Source organism: Chelonus insularis, unplaced genomic scaffold (assembly GCF_013357705.1).
Source record: "Chelonus insularis isolate UGA/USDA-ARS -01 unplaced genomic scaffold, ASM1335770v1 contig_77_pilon, whole genome shotgun sequence".
NCBI classification, from domain to species: Eukaryota; Metazoa; Arthropoda; class Insecta; order Hymenoptera; family Braconidae; genus Chelonus; species Chelonus insularis.
In genome coordinates, this window is record NW_023276746.1 from 31,587 (window position 1) to 53,750 (window position 22,164).

General features: G+C 27.4%; 2 protein-coding genes across 3 annotated transcripts in view; one reads left to right on the forward strand and one right to left on the reverse strand.

Moving 5' to 3' along the window:
* Positions 1 to 194: 194 nt before the first annotated feature.
* On the reverse strand, positions 195 to 4,807 carry LOC118071363 (RUN domain-containing protein 1). Of its 2 annotated transcripts, XM_035090478.1 has the most exons (9): positions 4,703 to 4,807; positions 4,429 to 4,610; positions 4,128 to 4,221; positions 3,054 to 3,396; positions 2,866 to 2,960; positions 1,676 to 2,434; positions 803 to 900; positions 619 to 713; positions 201 to 534 (listed from the first exon to the last, which is right to left on the reverse strand). In XM_035090478.1, the coding sequence occupies exons 1-9, from the start codon at positions 4,703 to 4,705 to the stop codon at positions 428 to 430; spliced, it is 1,776 nt and encodes a 591-aa protein (XP_034946369.1). In that variant the 5' UTR covers positions 4,706 to 4,807; the 3' UTR covers positions 201 to 427. The 2 variants fall into 2 exon arrangements, with proteins under 2 accessions (XP_034946370.1, XP_034946369.1); XM_035090479.1 differs by lacking the exons at positions 4,128 to 4,221; positions 4,703 to 4,807 and having other exon boundaries at positions 195 to 534; positions 4,429 to 4,597.
* A 164-nt stretch (positions 4,808 to 4,971) lies between these two features.
* Positions 4,972 to 22,164, forward strand: part of LOC118071318 (uncharacterized) — a 72,107-nt gene continuing 54,914 nt past the window's right edge. The window contains exons 1-2 of the mRNA XM_035090409.1: positions 4,972 to 5,105; positions 5,678 to 5,792. Coding sequence (XP_034946300.1) covers positions 5,691 to 5,792 — 102 coding nt within the window. The 5' untranslated portion in view covers positions 4,972 to 5,105; positions 5,678 to 5,690. The remainder of the gene's footprint in view (positions 5,106 to 5,677; positions 5,793 to 22,164) is intronic.

The following is a 22,164-nucleotide window of genomic DNA, read 5'->3' on the forward strand; positions in this document are numbered from 1 at the left end:
CACTGGCGGCGCAAAAAATTACCACCACGCGCCACCTGTAGTGATGTTCAGGATTTAAAAATGTAGGGTAACAATGATAAACAAACATGGCGGCGGCAAGATGAAGTAAACAAAAAAATTTATTTTTAAAAATTTTTCATCCATAAATCAACATTTATTTGTGTAAGTACTTTCTTTTTTTTTTTGATTACTAAGTGTACAGTAATAATTATTAATAATTAAACTCTTGTATATATTCAACAATGATGATGTGTTAAGTTATTATATCTAATTCAAAATGTATTGTAAATAAAACGAGTATAAATAAAAATAAAATAACTAATATTTTGTACAATTAGAGCTTTTTAAGAGAAAAAAATTCTTTTCAATTAATGACTAATGATTCAGATCTAAAAAAAAAAATGGAATGATAATATGTAAAATACTATCAAAAAGCGTCTTTAATATTTTGAAATTGTTGCACTGCTAAATCGACAGGAAGATCGAAATGGATTGTTGTTAAACGGTCTAGAGTGTGAAAAGCATCTTGAAATCCTGCAAAATATTTTATTACAGTAAATTACTTTTATAAATTTATTGTTTATTTACAATAAAAAATAATGTTTATTTATTTCTTACCAGTTTTAACAACATAACTCCATGACGTGTAGTGATTTTCTAGTAGATATTGGCATTGTAATACGAGTCTTAGCCATATAACCAATTTATTAGCACTAAAAAAAAATATTATTTTTGTTAATATATGAAAAATTGTTTTTCTAACCTCTTAGATAAGTTATTTATTGTTTAAATAAATACTTACTTTAGTGCAGCACAAACGAAAGCTTTGAAATGAGCATTGTAACTTCTTTTGTAAAGTGTATGTGTAGCGATGATATTTCCAATAGTGATTAATAAACTCTGCAAAAGATACATATCGATAAAAATTTAATTAAAATCTATTAATCAAATATTTTCATTAAATTTATGAAGTTCTATGATTTCCTTTTTCATTGAAGTATTTTTATTATCTACTATTGCAAATACTTTTCTTTATTACTTAAAACATTTCGACATATTTTGATTTAGTTTGCTTTCATTCATGATAGTGAAATAATTGTCTTAATAATTTTCTTCATTTTTTTTATTCTTAAAGACTGATTGAATAATTTAAATTATTAAAAAGAAGAAATACTCAATGAATTTTAGTATTAAAAAAAAAGATCCAAGTTATTAATGAGCTTCATTAAAATTTAAAATTCTTTTTTAAATCCCTAACCTTTTTTATATTATAGATAGATAATTTTTTGAATTTTAATAAATACATTTTGATTTAAAATTAAATAAATAATCATTTTCATAATAAAAATATCATAACTTTGATCTGAGCTTAGAATTATCTAGAATTTTTTTCCAAGTGAATTTGTTCACCAATTAGTGTAATTCTCACTTACAAATGAATATAGTAAATAATTATCATCACTTAGTGGATGACTTTATATTAGATAATCATTAATAAGTAATGAATTAGAAATTATAGAAACTGAATAAGAAAATTATTTCATTAATTAGATTAATTCAGATTGAAACTACTAAGCTGTCATTTTCAATCATCACAGAATTTTGTTAACATTGCGGTCAATAATAACCATCAGCTCGAAGCACTATGATAAAAATATTTATTCTTCATACGTACTTGCTTTGGTGATAAATTTTTTTCGCTGACCAGATCTAAATTAAAGCTCTGTGACAATTTTTGAGCTGGACTAGAAATGTATAAATGGCCATTTTTTATTTCATAATACTTGACAATAAGTTCCCAAGCGTGCATAGTATGACTTGAGACAGTTTTTCGTTGAGGAAAACATCCAATAAATGGCACAACGCTGGTACTAGAGCTAACATCAGCCATCAAGCCATGTTGCATCAAGTCTCGTATACAAATAGCTAGATGTTTCCTCACTGCTGTCGTTAGTCTAGCACTCGAATGAATCTTCACTGATTCCGAATCAGATCCATAAACACTTTCAAATACATTATCATCATCACACCCAAACTCAACAGCGCTTTCAATCACATGTTCTACTGCGATATCCAATCGCGTTCTGAGATCTCTCCAAGCTGGAACTGTTGAATTTTTCTTTAAATCTCTTCGAAGCCGATCACTACCACAACCTAGTTGAGAAACCAAATACAGATGCAGCAGAGTAATGACTTTTTTTACGGTATTGAATGTCGCCATATTTTTAGCACCACTCTGTTCAGCTTCTTGACTACATTTCTTGGATTTACTAGACACTCCACCGCCATTTGTATGCACAGGACAGGCACAAGTGCATGCCAATGTTTCCGTGCTTATCTCGCCTTGCAGGTAGTGAATAAATCGCTCCAGGTCGTTAACTTGGGTTTTCAGTTGGTTTACTAAATGCTCTTTCATTTTCAAAGGACTCACAATCTGTTGATTATTGTGAAATAGATTTAATGAAATAAGAAATAACATTGAGGCATTATTAAGTGGTAATATTAATGAATAAAAATGAAATACTTTATTTAAACAAAAAGATTATCTTATTTTTTAGAACTTTAAAAGTAAAATTTAATCGAAAATTTTATAATAATTTGTTTTATTTCAATTTTTTATCTTATTTATCGTTAAAACCTTTCATTGAAAACCTGCTAAATCTTTTTTTAGACTTATATTTTATAAACTAATAATCTTTATCTCATTTTATTGTATTAAAAATTATTTTATAAATACTTTATTGTTATCAAATTTTATCAATTTATTCTACATTTTTATGATAACTCTAAAAAATGATACTTCATTTTTTTACATCTTCATTACCACTTGAGGAATTTTATAAATAAAATAATAAAAGTATTTACCTCGTTGATAGCATGATCCACTTGCCATCGTAAATCATCAATAGACAACTTGCATAAATCATCGACATTAAAATTTAATTTTTCCTTCAGATGATCTACAAAGAAAAACAATGAGTATATTTTATAACATCTGCAATATTTAAACTTGAAAAATGATTTAAGTCTAAGATATGTTAATTTTTATTTACTGATAATTAAATTCTGCCGTTCGAGAATAACACTCTGAGGTAGATCTTGACCATCTGTTTCATAAGCATAGCGTTCCAAGTCCTCCAATTGTGTTTTTAATTGATTAATCAATTCCCGTTGTTTTATTCGTTGCTGAGCTATTTTAGCTTCTTCTTCAACATCATCTAATTGATTGTAACTATTACAATATCTCTCTGAAGATGCAGAAGATGATCTCCTTTTAATCGTTAAAATATTTGAGACATCAGGTATACCACGAAATGCAAATTCTTCCAACTCTTTTAGTAAATTTTCCTTCTCTTCTGTTGGAGCATCAACTATTTGACGAAGACGAAATTGTACCTGTTTATTAAACATTTAATATTTTTTTGGTATTAAATATTCTCTGTAGTCTGAACATAATATTGGCAAAAAAAGATTTTCTAGCATGAGAATATTTTCAAAGCGACTAAAAATAATTAGTGGTAGTAAAAAGTTCTTTGAACCTGAGCAAGAAATGAAATCATTAAAAAAAACTAGTCACCATCTTCGGCTTTTTGCGATTATCTCGTAAATTATTGGAAATACGAAAAACAGTTTTAAATAAAAATTGAAGAGCTTTTAATTTTAAATTTAAAAACTCTTTTAATTTTTCCTCCTATTCCGTATGGTTTAAGACAGAAAAATAATATTTAATTAATTTTCAATATCTTTATTTATGATATCTTGTATTCTACAGAAAGTATGAAGACTTTGAATGAAAATTAAAGATTTTTCAGTTTTATATCAAAAGGTCGTAAAGTTTTATCCTCCATCTTTCAGAGTTTCACTTTAAAATAATGATAAAAATATGAAACTGTTGAAAACCAATTTTCTACGGGTTTGGAGTACTGTTTTTACTATCACTAATCATTTTAAGCAACTCCAAAAACATCTCATTCGTGTTTTCAGCCATGCTGAAACATTTCTACTTCACCACTTTGATGACTAAATTATTATAACTACTCTATTATCACAAATTCAGTATTTAAAATTTTTTTTACTGCTAATTCATTACTTATTTCCAATTGATAAATGATTAATAGGATTACTACCTGGGCAAAGTGTGTTGTTAGTGCAATTAAAGATGAATTAAGTACTTCTTGTTCCTCTTCCAGCATTTTAAGTCTGTCAGTATCATATGAATGACTAGAAAACAGTGAGTTAGTAAGTGTTTAATCAATATATTTATAATTATTATTAGTTAAATTTAACTTAATTATTGATTGATTAAGGTTGTAAAATAATTGATGTGTAGCTACCAAAACCAAGAATATTATTAGAATATAGTTGTATAAGCTTCTAATTAGTTGATTAATTTTAGGAATGTAATGGATAATATTGATTCACAATTACCATTCTGTAGTGGTTGCACATTTGTATTCATCAATAAATTCATTATCACCATCATTAGCTCCAACTGGGGCCCATCTTTCGCCAGAAGGACGTTCATTGTCATCTGATGTTGAGGTATCAACTTCCTCAGTTTCACTCATATCGTATTTGTCACTGGAAGAGGGTTTGAGATGTTCTGAATCCTACAATCGTACAGTATATGACAAAAAATTTTTATAACACTCGTTTTCTAATATATGATTAAATAAAAAATTAGTTTATCACTTCAAATTACCATAATTTATTGATTAATTAATTCTCCATGCTACATACTAATTAAATTTTCAGGAAAAAAATCACTTTATATTACTTCACTATTTGATACTATCGCCATTTTATATTTTATCGTTTGAGATTAATCGATTGATTACCACAACCTCGACATCAAAATCAATTTCTTTGTTATCGACTGTTTTTTTTCTTGCATGGATTCTTTATTACCGATAGTAAAGTTATTTTTAAAAAGACAGTCATTTTAACAACACAAGATGGCATCAAACATGGCTGACTGTCGGCGTCGGATTGCCGTGTGTGCGTGTCGTGAGTGTTTTTATTAAAAGAAAAACCTTTTTTACACGCGTTTTTAGTGTTGATTTACTCAAATTTTATACAACTAACATTAATTAACAATTGTATAGGTTAGTTAATGTAATTTATTCAGTATAATTGCATAAAATGTCTTGAAACTTTTCCAGCTTCTAATGCTCTTAAATCACGATCGAATTATAATCGATTGGTAATTTTTATGATTATTAATGTAATTAAATATGCTTATTTCAGCTAATTTATGGCACAATAAATGCGAAATAACAGAAAAATATGATTTTCGAAATGATGTTAGACAAAAGCTATGCATTATTTGTAAACATGCATTAAAAATATGACAATTATTTTGCAATGTAGTTGTCTAACAACTTTTTTTTATAAAAATGAATGTTATTTCAGTTATTTTTCTACAATAATAATCATTACAAAAAGTTGCAGTTTATTTATAATTATTTATTAAACGTTTGAAGTGTATTGAAGGTATGAGAAGTCAACAAATTTATTATTTTCCAACAGTTAGAGCTTTATTTGATAAAACAACATAGCTCTCAACCGGCAAATTATTAATAATCATCTATAAAAATATTACTTCATAATAAAAATGTTATAAACGATAAGAATAAACACTAAAGTCTAGCTATTAAACTATTTTGAACTCTTTCAGTGCCTATTCTACAATGATATTACCATCCAGACAGCCTGTAGCTTCTTGTGAGCTTCTAAAGCCATTATCATTGGATGAAAACGTTTCCGGAACAATTCTCCAAGGGCTCTTTGAGGTAAGTAAGGTCTCAAATCCTTTTATAATCTAATTGCGGTTCTGCTGACAAGCTTAGGATCCTCAATAAAAATTATAAGATAAGAAATAATTCATTGACATCCACCAATGTCATTTATTTATTTTTATCTTTAGCAATTTTAGTAATTAGGGTTACCGGTTTATTTATGGCAAACGAGAGGGAACTTTGAACATGAGTTGTTTCCCCCATAAATATCTAGAGTTTGTCATCGAAGATGTACATGAAGAAAAAAAGATTGTTGAGTCCAACTTTGTATACATTTTGATGTTAGTGCACAAGTATGACTCCCAATTTTTGTGCTAAAGATTTTTAATTCATTAATTATTGTTATGAAATGAATTTAAGATGTTGGCTGATGAATAAATGATCATCAATTATAAGAAAACAATTATGACAAATAAAAAAACAATACTTATTTTTTTGAAATGAATTTAGTAAATATTTCAGTTTACTGATCAAATTATCATCAAGTGTATATAATGATGAAGTAATAATTATAAATTATTGGCAAGAGAATAGTGAAATACTTTAACAATTTAAGCATTATAGATTGTTGATGTTACCACAATGTCTCTGCTCTGATGATGGACACAAGTCAATGATGCACACGATGATTGCATTAGAGATCAAAGTTGGTTGGCTATTAAATAAAAATATAACATTAAAAGCCATTCTAGGTGTGTCACTATTCTACTACTAACCCAATATTATAGAGAGTTTTATTTTTATTAAGTCCAAAAGATTACACTATGATATGTTGAAAGGAAAGTCTAAAAAGATGTATTTATGCAAAAACAAAAAGAATCACACTTAATTCTGTATGTTCAAAATAAATAATAATTGAATACTAATTCTACGTACAAATTGATAAACAAATATTTAACAAATATTCTAACAGATAAAATAATCATTCATGTTTACATTTATATTTATTAAAATAATTTTTAAATCAAAAGATTTATGACCTGATATTGTAGCACAATACCCAATCATATTTTCTTCGTTTTACTTATCAATGGAAATTAATTTTCACTCGTTACATTACTGAAATTTCGAGTCAAATTATACTGCAAGTGTATTTTGGTTTTCTTTGTTTGATGTTGTTGGATCTTGGAATTGTTTAACTCTTTCAGTCACGCTTGTACATTAAGAATAATTTGATTATTTATGTTTTAGTAAAATATATCAATTATATTTTAATTTAATTTATCTTTCATTATTTATATTTTAGTGTAATTCAACAGATTGTCACTATATATAGTCGCAATGACATGCTATAGCATGGATTTTAATTTGAAAATTCCAAAAGAGATGGTTACTGACACAAACCACCAAGCTAAAAGAGTTGAATAAAAATATTTTAACAAATTCTTGGAGAGTAGGTATGGTACTGTTTGTTCTTCTTGATAACTAATCCTTCAGCTTTCTTTATTAAGGTGATACAGTTCTTGAATTTTACCTTTCGGTAATCTTGGAAATGAAACCAATGGATTCTCACGATTGTGCTAAGTCTAGTGACAGTGTTATATTATATTTCACAAATATTATAATCGATTGTTTTAAAAGGTTCAATGTAGTTCACTTGTCTGCCATCGTAGCGTGCGCCAATCAGATCATTGGCCGTTTCTGTCCACTTCTATTGTACTTGTGTGACTTGTACGTTTCTTATTTATTCATTTTTATTCATCAGATTGTTTATCACAATCTGTAAACATTAATTTGTCATTTAATATTGATGGTTCTGTTGATGAAAAGTGATAGGATTTTATCATTTTTTTCGGCGGAATAGGTATTGTTGTTGGTGTGATTTACTACATGATACCTAACACAAGAATCTACCCCTTTTGGCGGTGTCACCACGGTACTTGGTGGCGCTCCTATCGGCGACCGGTGAGTCACATATTTGCGCAACTTTCTCACACTTCCTCTCTTTTGTTCAATTTTTTTTTTCACTTCCGCTTTTTATCTTTGTTTCGGGATTGAATAAACATGCTAAATAAGACAAACAGGGCAAAATAAGATACTGACTGAGAATGACTGCAAATCGATAAATATTTATTCTGCACTGATTTCTTTCTCTTTTTTTATTTTGGTTTCATTGTTCTAGAACGAGTTTACGTTATTTTAATAGGATTTTTAGCTTGTTTACTTGTTATCAATATCAGTAAATTAGAGTCAATTAAAATAATCGGGGGAATATTTTGTCACTTCATATGATTGAAATGGAAATGATTTAAATACTGACGGAGAAAAATAGGCAATTAAATTGATTTCTATAAGTATAAGTATTTATTATAAGTAAGTCATACTTCATGTGCCACCCGAAAAAAATAAAATAGATCTACATATACAGATCCACATTTTCGCCATTTTTTAGATCTAATTTAATCTACTTATATCTAAAAAACTAAAGAAAATTTGATCTAAGTAAATCTATATAAATAGTGATCTAGTGAGATCACTGTACATCTACACAAATTACTGTATGTCTATGGAGATCTCCATTGATCTCGATGATAAGGAAAATTTAATACATCTACAGAGATCACAGAAGATCTAAAATGATCAAAACAGATGTACACAGAACGAAGTAGATCTAATTGTGCCAAAAAATAGATCTAAGTAGATCAATGTTAACCTATTCTATTTTTTCTCGGGCAACCAATATATAGATAGTTTTTTTAAATCTAAAGAATTAAGGTTGGGCCTTACTAACCTCAAATCACTTCAAATTTTTTTCGTCAAACTGTGCGTTTTTTATTTGTTTTTTTCATGTGGAAAATATGTAAGAATATGTAGAAAAGTGGTATACACATTGGGAAAGAAAGATTGATAGTACAAGTGTTATAATGATCGTAGAATAAATAGTTTTTTTAGTGAATTTCGAGGTGTCATGGCGAATGCACTTGTCGTGAACGCTTCACTGAAAAATTATTTATTCTACGTTTATTATTACACTAGTACGAAAAATTTTTGTTTTCCGATATGTATGCCACTTTTCTAAATATTCCTAAATATTTTTTACGTGAATGCATGGTTTGACGTGCAAAATTTGAGGTGATTTGAGGTTAGTAAAGCTCAACCATAAAAGAATTTTATTTTTGCAATTGTCGTTTATAGTATAAAATAAATATATCATTTTTTATTTTTAATGTTATGTTCAACTAAAGCCCAGCCTTAAAATGTACTGAATTAAAAATTCAATTGAATTTCAAAATATGCTATTTTGTATAGAATATAAAAGATAAAATAGGTTTTTATGTTGCATTTATTGTATTATATCATTCATATTTGTAAAATACAGTAATTATATAACATTAAGAAATATCTTTAAAAAGATTCAATTTTCTATCATATAAACACATTGTTACAAACCGGTTTAATTATAATAAGAAACGAAATATAACATTGTTCACCGAAAAAAAACACACATCTTACACTCAGAAAACTGATTGATTGTATTCTTGATGTAATTCATTCACTTTAAAAAATTCTCCATCCGCTGTAATTACTTTCTTAATTAGACACTAAAAATACGAATAAAACGTTGTTTCCAAACGATTGGACGTGAAGAATAAAAAAAATAACTGTTAACTGTCGAGTATTAAACAAAAGAGAATTGCATCTAACAATAGTCTGTTATTTATACAACAAACTTTATTACAATTAAAACTAACAAGTATTTCATTTACCAGTGAAATTTATTAATTAGTGCAGTAAAATTAACCAAGACACTCAGTTGCTCCTTCTTAAAAAGTGAAAGGACTTCATTGTTAAAAGTTAGCAATATTAAATATCTCCTTTAAAAATAATATTCACGGCTCTGAATAGTTGAAAAATATTTTCAAATAATCACTTTTGATTTCAGTTGATTTTATTTTTAATACTCTTATTTATTTATTTATTTAAACATTTACATATGCCCAACAGCAAAGTCAGATTGGGACCACAGATAGTTATTAATAATATTTAGATGAGTGCACTGTAAATTTTAGTGTTTTATTTTAAAACATTAAAAGTGTTTTAACATTAAGTATTTAAACACTTAAAAACGTTTTAAAATCGAGACAATGTTAATCAAATGGGTGACGTCATATTGAAACACCTTTAACGTTTTAAAATAAAACACTAAAATCTACAGTGAAGAGATTTGTAATAATAAAGGAAGCTTTTTAACTGTTAAAAATATTTGTTATTAATTATAAAATTGTATCTTAACTATTAAACATAGCTTTGTTACAGTACAAGAAATATTTGTTAACCGTTAATAAATCTTCTTAACTATTAAGGAATTTAAAGTTATTAATATAATTCATGGTTTATTGTGGATTGTATGGTTTTTTTAATATAAAATGACATAACATTCGAATGAGGTTAGGATTTGGTTCTATTTCATGCATATTTCTATTAATAAAAGATATGAATACGGCAAAAAGTGAGGTTATGAAGGGTGAATTGATAAATATGACAGTTCTGGTTGATATAATGTTAGGTGGCGCTGCGAGCGCCGGTTTATTTACAGTGTAGAAAAAAAGGGTAAAACAATAATAAAGCAAACATAAAGTATTTCAGTAATAAAGTATCAAAAATAATCTATATTATTAGCAGTTATCTCTATTAGGGTTACAAAAATATAACTCACATTTTTTTTTAAATACACTATATACGAACTATTATTGTTACTTATTAAATCTTAAAAATAAATTATGTAATCATATACTAATATTATTTTTTATTCAAAAACCGAATTTATAAATTTAATCCGGCTGAGATTCATAATCTTACTACGTCCCATTTACACTTTTCTTTTATGGGCCTGATTTTAGTTCCTTTAATGGACCAAATACGTTGAGGTGTTTCATTTTAAATATGGGCCTTATCAAATTTGCTTAAATACGGCCACATTTTAAAATCCGGGAAATAGACTAGGCTCATATTTCTACTACACCATAGAAAATAGACCTGCATCCCTGTTTAGGGATCACCGCAGGCCACGCCAACCTTGATAAATTCCTACTTGGCTCCATAAGAATACATACTAAATTTTTGGAACACATCGGCCTGTTTGAAATAAACTTCTATTTACGTCTCTCTTCTCTGACCACACTTAAATGCTACTCGGGTTGTGATTAGTCATCCATACATTAAGAGAATTTTTTTACTGCTCGGAAGTAAAAACAATGAGAAGTACACGATTCTACGTTCAGAAGTAAAAATGTGTGTATTCAGGAGTGAATTTTACTTACAGTAAGTCAAAATTTACAACAGCGAAAAAATTCTCTCTGTGTAGAGGAAAGTGTCCTTCGCAAAGACTCTTAAGAAATATTTCTTCATCAGTAAATTTATTTTATTTTTTTTACTGATTTAACAATGTCATTTTTACCAGCATCAGAAGTAATTAATCATTAAAAATAAATTCCATTTGATGGATAGTGAAGTGTAGAAATAAGTACTAAAAATGTATTGATTTTTCTCCGAGTTATATTAAAATTCAAATCACATAATCAGCAAATTTTTTAATGAAAGAAATAAAAGTATTTATGCTTGAAATATTTATTATAATGATTTAAAAAAGTCTTAGTACTTTTTTTATTTAAATCAAGTTAGATGTTTATTTAATATATTTATTTTTACTCTTTTTTATACGTTCATTTTTATGATATTATAAAAGAAATAAAAAACTAGCTCGAGAATTTTATTTCAATAAATAGATTTATGAGAAAAATGACCGGATTTTGATGAATATGAGCTTATTTTAAAGCTCATTATCTTTTATTCTCAACTGTCTTGGTGAAATAATTTTTCTTCATTTTTATTTTCTACGTCAAGAGAGAAAAAAAAAATGACAAAGATTAAATGATCCCTAGATTTTTTTCACTTTTTATTTTGGAGTAAAAATTAAGTGAAGTGATTAAAAACTTGATCTCTTCTAAAATTGTATATCTCTAGTGGGTGTTTAATTATTTTTTCTTTTTATTCTTTGATAAAGTTATCGGATAATAATTTAGAAATTTTATTTCCAATTTAATTCTAGAGGATAAAAATCGAATGATGTAGGAAAAAGCACAGTTATATTATATTAAAAAGTTACTTTTATTGATTGTTTCCTTTTTTAATTTTTACTATAATGCAATAATAAATAATTTTTAAAAATTTATAGTTTAATAAAATATGTTATGTCATACGTACAAGTTTCTCATAATTTGTGTTTTTAATCGTGAAGGGACTTTATTAAACCTTTTAAATCCTTCATTGAACCTTTTAGTTCATCATATCATCGATTGCATATCTGATCAATTTTTAGAATGATGCGTGTGTGTACGTACGTATGTCTGTACGGATGTCAGCATTTTTTTCGTTTTCGAGATCTCAAGAACGGATTGAGATATCAACTTCAACTAAAATTTATTCGAAAGATATTATTATAAAGAAAATTTGAAAGAAATTTAAACAAATTCGGTTAAGCCATTTTTTTTTTATAACAAAAAAACTAATAATAAATAAATGAAAAGATGAACTATTTAAAATACTTTTAAGCGGAAGAATAACAATTTTATTCGAAAATGAAGTCAATATTGACTAGACATTATTGTTCACAACCAAATATGACTTCCACCAATGACACATTGTTTATAACAATATGAATTTGTTATAAACAATTAAAAATTGTATTTATTGATTAACTAATGCGTATATCACACCGATTTGGATGTTTTCAACATAATAATATTATTAATGATGAGATATGACTCTTAACAATTACACATTGTTTATAACAATTTGAATTCGTTATAAACAATTACTAATGGGAAGTTTGTCGTGTTAGCAAAGACAAAGTGTGCTCAGACCTATTTTTATTATTATTATTTTTATTTTCATGTAAAATATGTCGTGATTAATTAATCAAGATTAATATTGTGAAACATATAATATATAATATTTTAAAACATGCATAAAATTATTGTGAATTATTGCAAAATTTATTATTCGATAATTTTTGATTATCGATTGAAAAAACACCATATTGTATCTTAATCAGGAACTGATTAGACAGCTGTATTAAAGAGTGTCTGATCCAGATCTAATCATACTTCGGAATACCTGAACTAATTTTGAGTCGGGTAAGTGATCACTTTTACATATCAGTCTTAAGTGATCAGCATAAGAAAAGAAAATCATTCCATAGATAATAGAGAGATGGGGAGGGGGGGGGTGAAATTTTACCCCAACTACATCATAAATTTGATACTCAGTTGAATAATGCTAATTCAAACTTCCTATTCTGAGTGAATCATTAATTGATTTAGATGACAAATAGTCTTCAAGAATACTAAAAGTTTTACGTTAAATTTTAATCATCATAAAAGTTACTATTTCGGTTCGAACGAAATTTTATCATTCTATTTTTTCCATCGTTCCGTTTTTAACAGTTTTCCATGAGTTTTAACTCTTGTTAAAACGTCACAAGATACGTCAGAGAATGTCGAGGTTATCGTGATTGTGTTTTGCATTCAGTGACGTCAACGATTTTTATCAAAACTTTTACTCTAACCATTGTGTTATTAATGCTTTTTGTTTTTTGCTTTACTCCTTTCACAAGTTCTTTTTTTTTTAATATGTCGCGTGGCATGTCAGTTTGTTGCTGTTTATTTTTTTATTTCTTTTTATACTTATCGACCATCGCTAAATATGAAAAGTTTATTAGATGCAAGTTATTTTTAATCATTTTACGAGTAATGCATGTTTTCTACCAATGTAATCGTCACTGTTTTAACGATTTAATTACGGAAGAAATTTCTGACAAAACAAAATAAATTTTTATTATTACTTTCAAAATGATTCAATTTCAAAGGAAATTGCATGTTGAACACATATCAATGATAATTATTTTAACATTTTCTTTCATATACTGACAAAACACTGATAATTTTAGTGTTTTATTTTGAAACATTAAAAGTGTTTTAATATGACGTCACCTATTTGATTAACGTTGTCTCGATTTTTAAACACTTAAAAACGTTTTAAAACACTAAAATCTACAGTGAAGAGATTTGTAATAATAAAGGAAGCTTTTTAACTGTTAAAAAATATTTGTTATTAATTATAAAATTGTATCTTAACTATTAAACATACCTTTGTTACAGTACAAGAAATATTTGTTAACCGTTAATAAATCTTCTTAACTATTAAGGAATTTAATGTAATAAATATAATTCATGGTTTATTGTGGATTGTATGGTTTTTTTAATATAAAATGACATAACATTCGAATGAGGTTAGGATTTGGTTCTATTTCATGCATATTTCTATTAATAAAAGATATGAATACGGCAAAAAGTGAGGTTATGAAGGGTGAATTGATAAATATGACAGTTCTGGTTGATATAAAGTTAGGTGGCGCTGCGATCGCCGGTTTATTAATTGTTAAAAACTATTTTTTAACTGTTAAAAAATATTTCTTTACGATAAAATGAGATTTATTCATTATAAAACCACTAATGTGTTAATAACTAAGGCTTTTTTATTGTCATAAAATATTTATTAACAGTTAAAAACCATTGATTGTAATAATAATTGAAAAATCGTTTTTTAACATTCATAAATCTCTTCTATCAGTGTATTATTCTTCAATCCCTTCCGGAAAAAAATATATATGTGCATATATTGTTGGCAACTTTTATGTGTTTCGGGTACACTCATTTTTCCGTGCGAAAATGAATGTTGAAAAATTAATCAATAAACTTTTTTGAAAAATGCAATAACGGAAATAATTTTTTAAAATATAATATGATTGTTTTTTTTTTTAATAAATACATATTATTCTACTCTACTGTTCAAACTCATAATGGAATTATTTTCATTAAATGTTTAAAAGTGAAAAAAAAAAAAAAATTCCTAGAAATACTAGACAGTCACGTGTTGAGACAGACAAGTAGTGGATTACATAAAGACGGTACAATTTGTATTAACAAGAAACACCAATTTCCCGATAGCAGTAAGTCTTTCCTATTTATTATTATCATTAATATCCATTCACTTCTTTTTACACTTGTTCCTTTTTGATTCATCATTAACAATTAATTATTTCAACGATCTTTTTAATACATTCTAACACAGCATTGCAATAAAGTAATATTTTCCTTCTTTCAAACAATTTATGCCATTCTATTATAAGACAAAAAATTTTTGAAAACGTTTTTAATGTTTTCACTAATGTTTTTTACATGTTTTCCCATTCTTGTGGTAATATTGACAATAAATTTCATTTTCTTGTTAAGTAGCAGTAGGAGTTAGGAGAGAGAGAATATATCAAGCGAAAAGAAGTCTAAAAACAATAGGGTGTTATTTAGAACATTAATTTTTATTAATATATAAAATATACTATTTTTATAAATAATTAATCGGAAGGTAATTTACCGACGGTTGAATCGAAAAATAATTATCACAACAGAACATGAAATAATTCATTCATTTTTTTTTTTCAACATTAATAATCCTTTACACTACAAAACGCAGTGTTTTAATATAAAACACTTAAAGTGTTTTGAAAATACACGTTACCAATTTGATTAACATTGTAGTCAATTTTAATGCACTTAGAAGTGTTTAAAAAGTTACTACATTGTTAATCAAATGGGTAACGTGTATTTTTAAAACACTTTAAGTGTTTTATATTAAAACACTTCTAAAGTTGAGAATTGCAGGGTTTTTTTTTGTTAATAATACTCATTATTGATTATATTGTGATATTATTTGTGATTTGCTTTAAAATAATAACTATTTGGGCGTAAAAATTCCTTCAAGTTCGTTCACATGGAGAGAAGGATTGAATAAAAAATACTCTACGATTCAGAGTAATCATAGTACACCGTACAAACAGAATAAAATTTACTTTGCAAGCAAGGAATTTTTATGAAGTGAAAAGGAAAGTTGAAGCTTCATAATTTTTTATCAACAACTCAATCATTTACCGACCAGTGATTTCCATTTAAATTTATGAATATTTTGTATTATTTGCTGCATTATTTTGTGACTATGATGATGTTTTATGAGCAAATAATAATAATGCACTTTTAATATTAATATCTTTTAAAATATAAAAATAGATATATCTTTAATTTGCTGACATCAATGCTTATTATATTAACTGTATTGAAAAAAATTTGTCTGAAATTCGTTTGACAACATATTCAATATACTTTCAATTTTCTTTCCAATTTAATATTAAATAAGTTTTATACAAAGCAGAGGAGAAAAAAAATTTAATGCTGCATAAAAAGTCGATGAAAGAGAGAGCATATAAGAAAGATGGAGAGAGAGAAAATTTTTTTTTTTTTTCTAAAAAGTAATCGAATTTCTTTCGATGTGGAAATAAAAAGTGTACTAAGACGATGAGGAAAACGCGTGCTGAGCCTGCTGTCGCTGATGCTCTTGGCGAGTCTGTACGATCAATACGCTTCTCTCTGGTCTGCTAAACTCCTCCCCCGTTCCCCCCTATCGTTTCCGGTAACGCGCAACTACATTATCGTCGCTCTTCGCGATGCCTCACTATGAGATAACATTACCTGAGAACCTTTTGTAGTTTCCACAATTTCTCTTCAATTATTTATAAACGTTTTTGAATGTTGTTTTATGCTTTTAAGGTAATGTCTAGGTCATTCAACCAATTGTTTACGGAATTATTTTATTTACCTTACTTTTAACTTCTACCAAAGATTTTGGGAATTTTTATTATAAATGTTAATGTCTTATTATTCAATAAAAATTGATTTAAATTTTTTAACAGCAATAATTTGATTTTTCTACGAATTTATACACTGATAAAAGAGATTCTTAATAATAAAAGAAACACTTAGAAACGTTTTAAAACACTAAAATTTACAGTGAAGAGATTTTTAATAATGAAAGAATCATTTTCATTGTTAAAAAATATTTTTTAATAATTATAAAATTGTATCTTAACTATTGAATATACTTTGTTACAGTATAAAAAATATTTTTTGACAGTTGATGAATCTTTTTAGCTACTAAGGAATTTAATGTAATAATTTATATGTATAATATATATTTTATAATTTATATTATTATGTATTATTTATATTTTATTGTGGATTATGTGGTTTTTTTAATATAAAATGACATAAAATTCGAATGAGGTTAGGATTTGGTTCTATTTCATACATATTTCTATTAATAAAAGATATGCAGAAGGCAAAAAGTGAGGTTATGAAGGGTGAATTGATAAATATGGCAGTTCTAGTTGATATAACGTTAGGTGGCGCTGCGATCGTTGGTTTATTAATTGTTAAAAACTATTTTTTAACTGTTAAAAAATATTTCTTTTTCGATAAAATGAGATTTATTCATTATAAAACCACTAATGTGTTAATAACTAAGGCTTTTTTATTGTTATAAAATATTTATTAACAGTTAAAAACCATTGATTTTAATAATAATTAAAAAATCGTTTTTTAACATTCATAAATCTCTTCTATCAGTATACGATAAATATTTTCTGCTATAATTCCTTTAATTATTTTCTATGATTATAAATGTTAAACAATATGCATTTATTATTAAACAATTATTTTCATAAATAAGCTTTATAATTAAAAGCGTAATTATTCACTCTAATAAATTATATTTTCGTTCCTGTCTCTTACAATAAAAATTAACTTCAAAGATCGAATAATAGAATGGTGTATCATCTTTATTCCTATTACTATACGATGGAGAAAATCATCTTTATTAAACTAAAATCAACACTCAAATACTACGAATAAATCATAAAAAAAAGTAACTAAAAATAAATATTAATAACTAAAGTGGAAAAAGATTCAAGTGTTTGAACAGCATTAAATCGTTTTGGTTTTCGATAAAAATCAAGGAAATTCACTTTTAACCCTCAGTTTATTTGACTAACTATTTCCATAAGAACAATTGCGATAAAAAAAATCAACACAAAATTAATGAGAGGAGTGACGCAGTGAAAAATGAATGATATTGGTTTTAAAGTTGATTTTCCGATGTTTACCTAATCAATCGCATAATTAACGATTTGTCGGTTAAATAATGGCTTCGGTTTGAGGAGGATAGAAACGGTAATGTGATGGTTATGTAGATGTATACGGACGATTGCCAAGGGGAACGCAGGAGAGAGCTTTGAAAAGTAGAGGGAAATATCGATTAGAGTCGACGATATGCTCTGACGAATCGAGCAGTGATTAATTAACGGACTGAGAGTAAAGTAAAATGAAAGGGAGAAAAAAAAGGGGTGAAGATAGACTCTAAGGTATCTTATATTCTACACCAAGAAAGAGTCTCTTCGAGATCTGTTTAGAACGAGTCTTATTGAGTCTCAAATATTCATTGGACATTACATTTTTTTTCTGTCTTACAAATATAAATAAAAACTATTGGATTATATTTTATCCATTTTTACCCTTAAAATTTCATTAATTATAGAAAATTTTTTATTTTATCATCGAACATTAAGTTCATATTAACCCATTAAAACTCCAGCCAAATCTACGGCAGATATAATTGAAGTAACTAATGAATTTAGAACATAGTTGAAACAAATACACTTTTTTTTTGTTTGTCAATTGAATTTGTGAACAAAAATTATTCAAACAAATTAGTCTAAAAGTCGTTATTTTTTTACAATCTCACTATTCCATTCTACAAAAAAAAAATCATCAAAAAATCCGTCTGATATTTTTTTGCCAGATTTTATTTTGCTGGTGTAAAATCATGATAAAAAATTGCATAGTGTCAATTCACGTCATACTTCCGAGATCAAATTATCGAAATGTCGAGATAATTATTTTCCCCACCACAAAAATTTCTCAACACAATAACTAGGTGAAATACAATTTTTTTCACCAAAAAGAATGTTATTTATGCATAAAAAGAATTTACATTGGCTAGAGCGCTAGCCTATTTGGACGACCCGTGTACAAAAAACAACTTGAAGCGTCTAATATTAGCGTACAAAAATCATGAATAAGAATTTTTTTTTCAGGAAAAAAAGGCTTTGGATAAAACTTACACAGCCAAATACAGAATTATTAAATTAAATTTATACAGAATGTAAGATTACAAAAATGGTAATTCAATTATATCTGATACAATTACCAATAAGAGTAATAATAGATTTATTTTATGATCACTAATCAGAAAGCTGCAAATAGAGTCCCTTAAGATAGAGTCTGGCAAGACGACGCCATATTGCTCAAGTTCTGCCTAAATTCCCATCAGATCTTAAGGGACTCTTCTCTGTTTTTTCTTAGGAAAAGAAGAGAAATGCACGAGCTCTTAGCCCATACTGCCTAGCTTTTACATAGTCATAGTTTGTTACAAATTTTAATTATAATTTTTTTTCTCCAATATGGCGCGAAGTGCAAATACTGTCTAGACATCCCCACAGTTGGGCTAAAATGGCATAACATTGACAACAACAAAAAAAACCGAAGAGCAATAGCATTACATTTCCTACAGGAGCCTTAAAATATTAAAACACATATTGTTAAAAACAAATTTAAGAGACTCTAGCTGTAAAGTGAACGTAGCGCTATCTAGCCGTAGTAATATCAAGTACAGGAAATAGAAGGCCCTTAAGTCTGTAGATAGAGAGGGGATAGTAATCAATTTTTTAGAAGAGGATAATGGAGTATTTTTTTACTCCAAAGATATCTCTCAGTAATGTCATGATTATTAACTTGGATATAAAAAATGTATTAGTTTAGAAATCTATCAGAGATCATCTAGAGAATAATCACTTCCCACTTTCAGATTCTTACGAGAACCAATCAAGTATGTTTTGAGCGTAAAAGTTATTCATAGAATAGTTTTATAAGCTCAGTTTATATTTACGAAGGATAAAAAGATAAAGTTTTGTAGATCCTTTGTGCACATGTGGTCGTATATTAATCAAGATGACGTCATAAGACAGGTAATAAAGTTAAGTAATATTTACTAACAGCACTAGGAAGTATACATGTATATATATATATATATATATATATATATATTTCTGAGTGAAGAGGGAACAGAAAAGAGAAAACCGAATGAAACTTCGTATCAAGTCCCAGCAGACCATGAAGGCTGTGTTCTTCTGTGGGTGTCTTGAGGGTGCAGCGAGTCAGGACCATCAAGTAAATTACCTGCAGGTCCATTTTCAACCCTCTAGTAGTTTCTTTATACATCTCTTTTTTCCCTTAGATCACTTCTGCTTTACCACGAAATGCACTTCTTTTCAATTCAAATAATATAAGATTTTTTTACTTAGACACAACACATATTTGTCTATTAAAAATTACTCGATCATTTCTGATAAAATATTATCGATATGATGATTTATTTTTATATCTTCTGAGAGTAAAAATAGTATTTCTGTTATGTGAAAGCTCATATCAAGTCTTTAGGTCTTTTCATTTTGTTTTAAAAACACTCGAAATTAGTGCATACAAAGTGCACACTGAGGATGTACAATGCAAATTAGGGTAAGGAAGGGTAAAATAGAACGCGGGGGCGAAGTCAAACGCTCGAGAAAATGTACTAATTTATTCAAATAAGTTTAAAAACGCTTATTATACTTTTTATTTATCAATTTCTCTATTCATTAATGCATTAAAAATTATTAACATTTGTTGACACAATGGTTAATTAATTGATTTACGTTTTCTTTTGGTATTTCATTTGACCCCACTTTCCCCTACTAATTTTTTAAATTTCCCGCATAAATGAAGTAACCAATCAGGAGAAAGTCACTCATTATTTCGATATATATCGATCATTGACTAACTTCATATGTCCATATGTATTCATACCCAGTAATCAATCATGTCACTGAATGAATCAGTCATTGGATTGGCACTGAATATCAGTAAATATTCACTAATTCGCAGTAGTTTTCACTGATTCAGTTTAAGAGAGTAGATAAGATCTACTGTGGTGTAAAATTTTACTCCTACCATAAGGGGTTTTTTTTACACATTTTAATCGATGAACTTTAGCGATATTCATTAACATTTTTTATTTAATATTAATTAGATTCATGTAAGCAATACGTTTCACGTCACACAAAGTTGAATTCATTTTTTATAAACTCGTTTGACTCAATTTCGAGAAAAAAAATTATTTCAAATTTTTAAACTGATTGATTTGAATTAGGATTAATAAATTACTGCTTTTTTTTCATCCAATTACCTGTAAGAAAGATCAGTTTAAATGGTAATTAATATTTTAAATGTTCCCAAAATCATGAATAAATCCGATTATTTGTAACACTATTCTTTACAAAATAAAATTGAAAAAATAACCTCTAGAATTAAGTAGAGCTTTTCTAGAATAATCACAACTGGACTATAGAAAGCGTCTAGAAATCGTGTTAACCAGTATCTAGCATGAATCAAGTGATTATATGAAAGTCTATATAACATTTTTATACTGTAGTAGAGATTTAGTAAAGAATTTAATTCTAAATCTCTATAGTATCTTTTGAATCAAAATCCAAAGTTCAGTCGTGACAAATCCTCTACTAAATGCCACCAATTTCACAGTCATGATTGGATACAGTGGCAGATTATTCCACTTAATTGCTCAAATGTTCTTCAAGTCAATTAAAAAAAATTGATAATAATAAAAATTGATAATACTTTTGCTTGATAGCTCAATCGTTTTTTAGAAAAAGGAAGAATTCCTTAATCCATGCTTGCAATTTAAAAGGTCTTAATACAGCAGTAAATCGTTTCCTTGATTGTCCATGTAGCTGTCAGTTGCAGCTATTTTTTAATTATCCACTTGATGGCTGTTTATCAGTAATGAAGCTTAGCATTATGAGAATCTAATTATCATCAATTGCTAATGTATAATGATGAAATTAAAGAGCTTAGGGAGGACACAAGGACACGATAGTATACCCGGACATGTGGGTAAGCTTCCCGGGAGCTTTGCTGATGCGCGCGCATCTGATTATCAAGCTTTCTTTCTCTAAACCTTCTATATCGTTCTATCAACGGCTTCGCTGACACTAACAGGAGCCGCATCCCTCCTCTACTATACAGCTATCCTTCGACGACTCTCCGGGGGTTTTTCAATGGTCTTTGGTTGAATATAGTTTTTTCCGAAAAATCCAAATGTCCATGTAAATTGCTACTGTTGAATGTATCACTTATGCCTAGATTTCGATTCTTTTATTCACTTGACATAGAAATGGTATTTGAATAAAACGACATCAAGGGTGTGGGGATGCACTTGTTGGGGTCAATGATCTGCATTTCAATACCCTCTAGTTTACGGAGTATTTTTGTTCAAGTTTATGACCTCTTATTTAGTCTGAATTTAATAA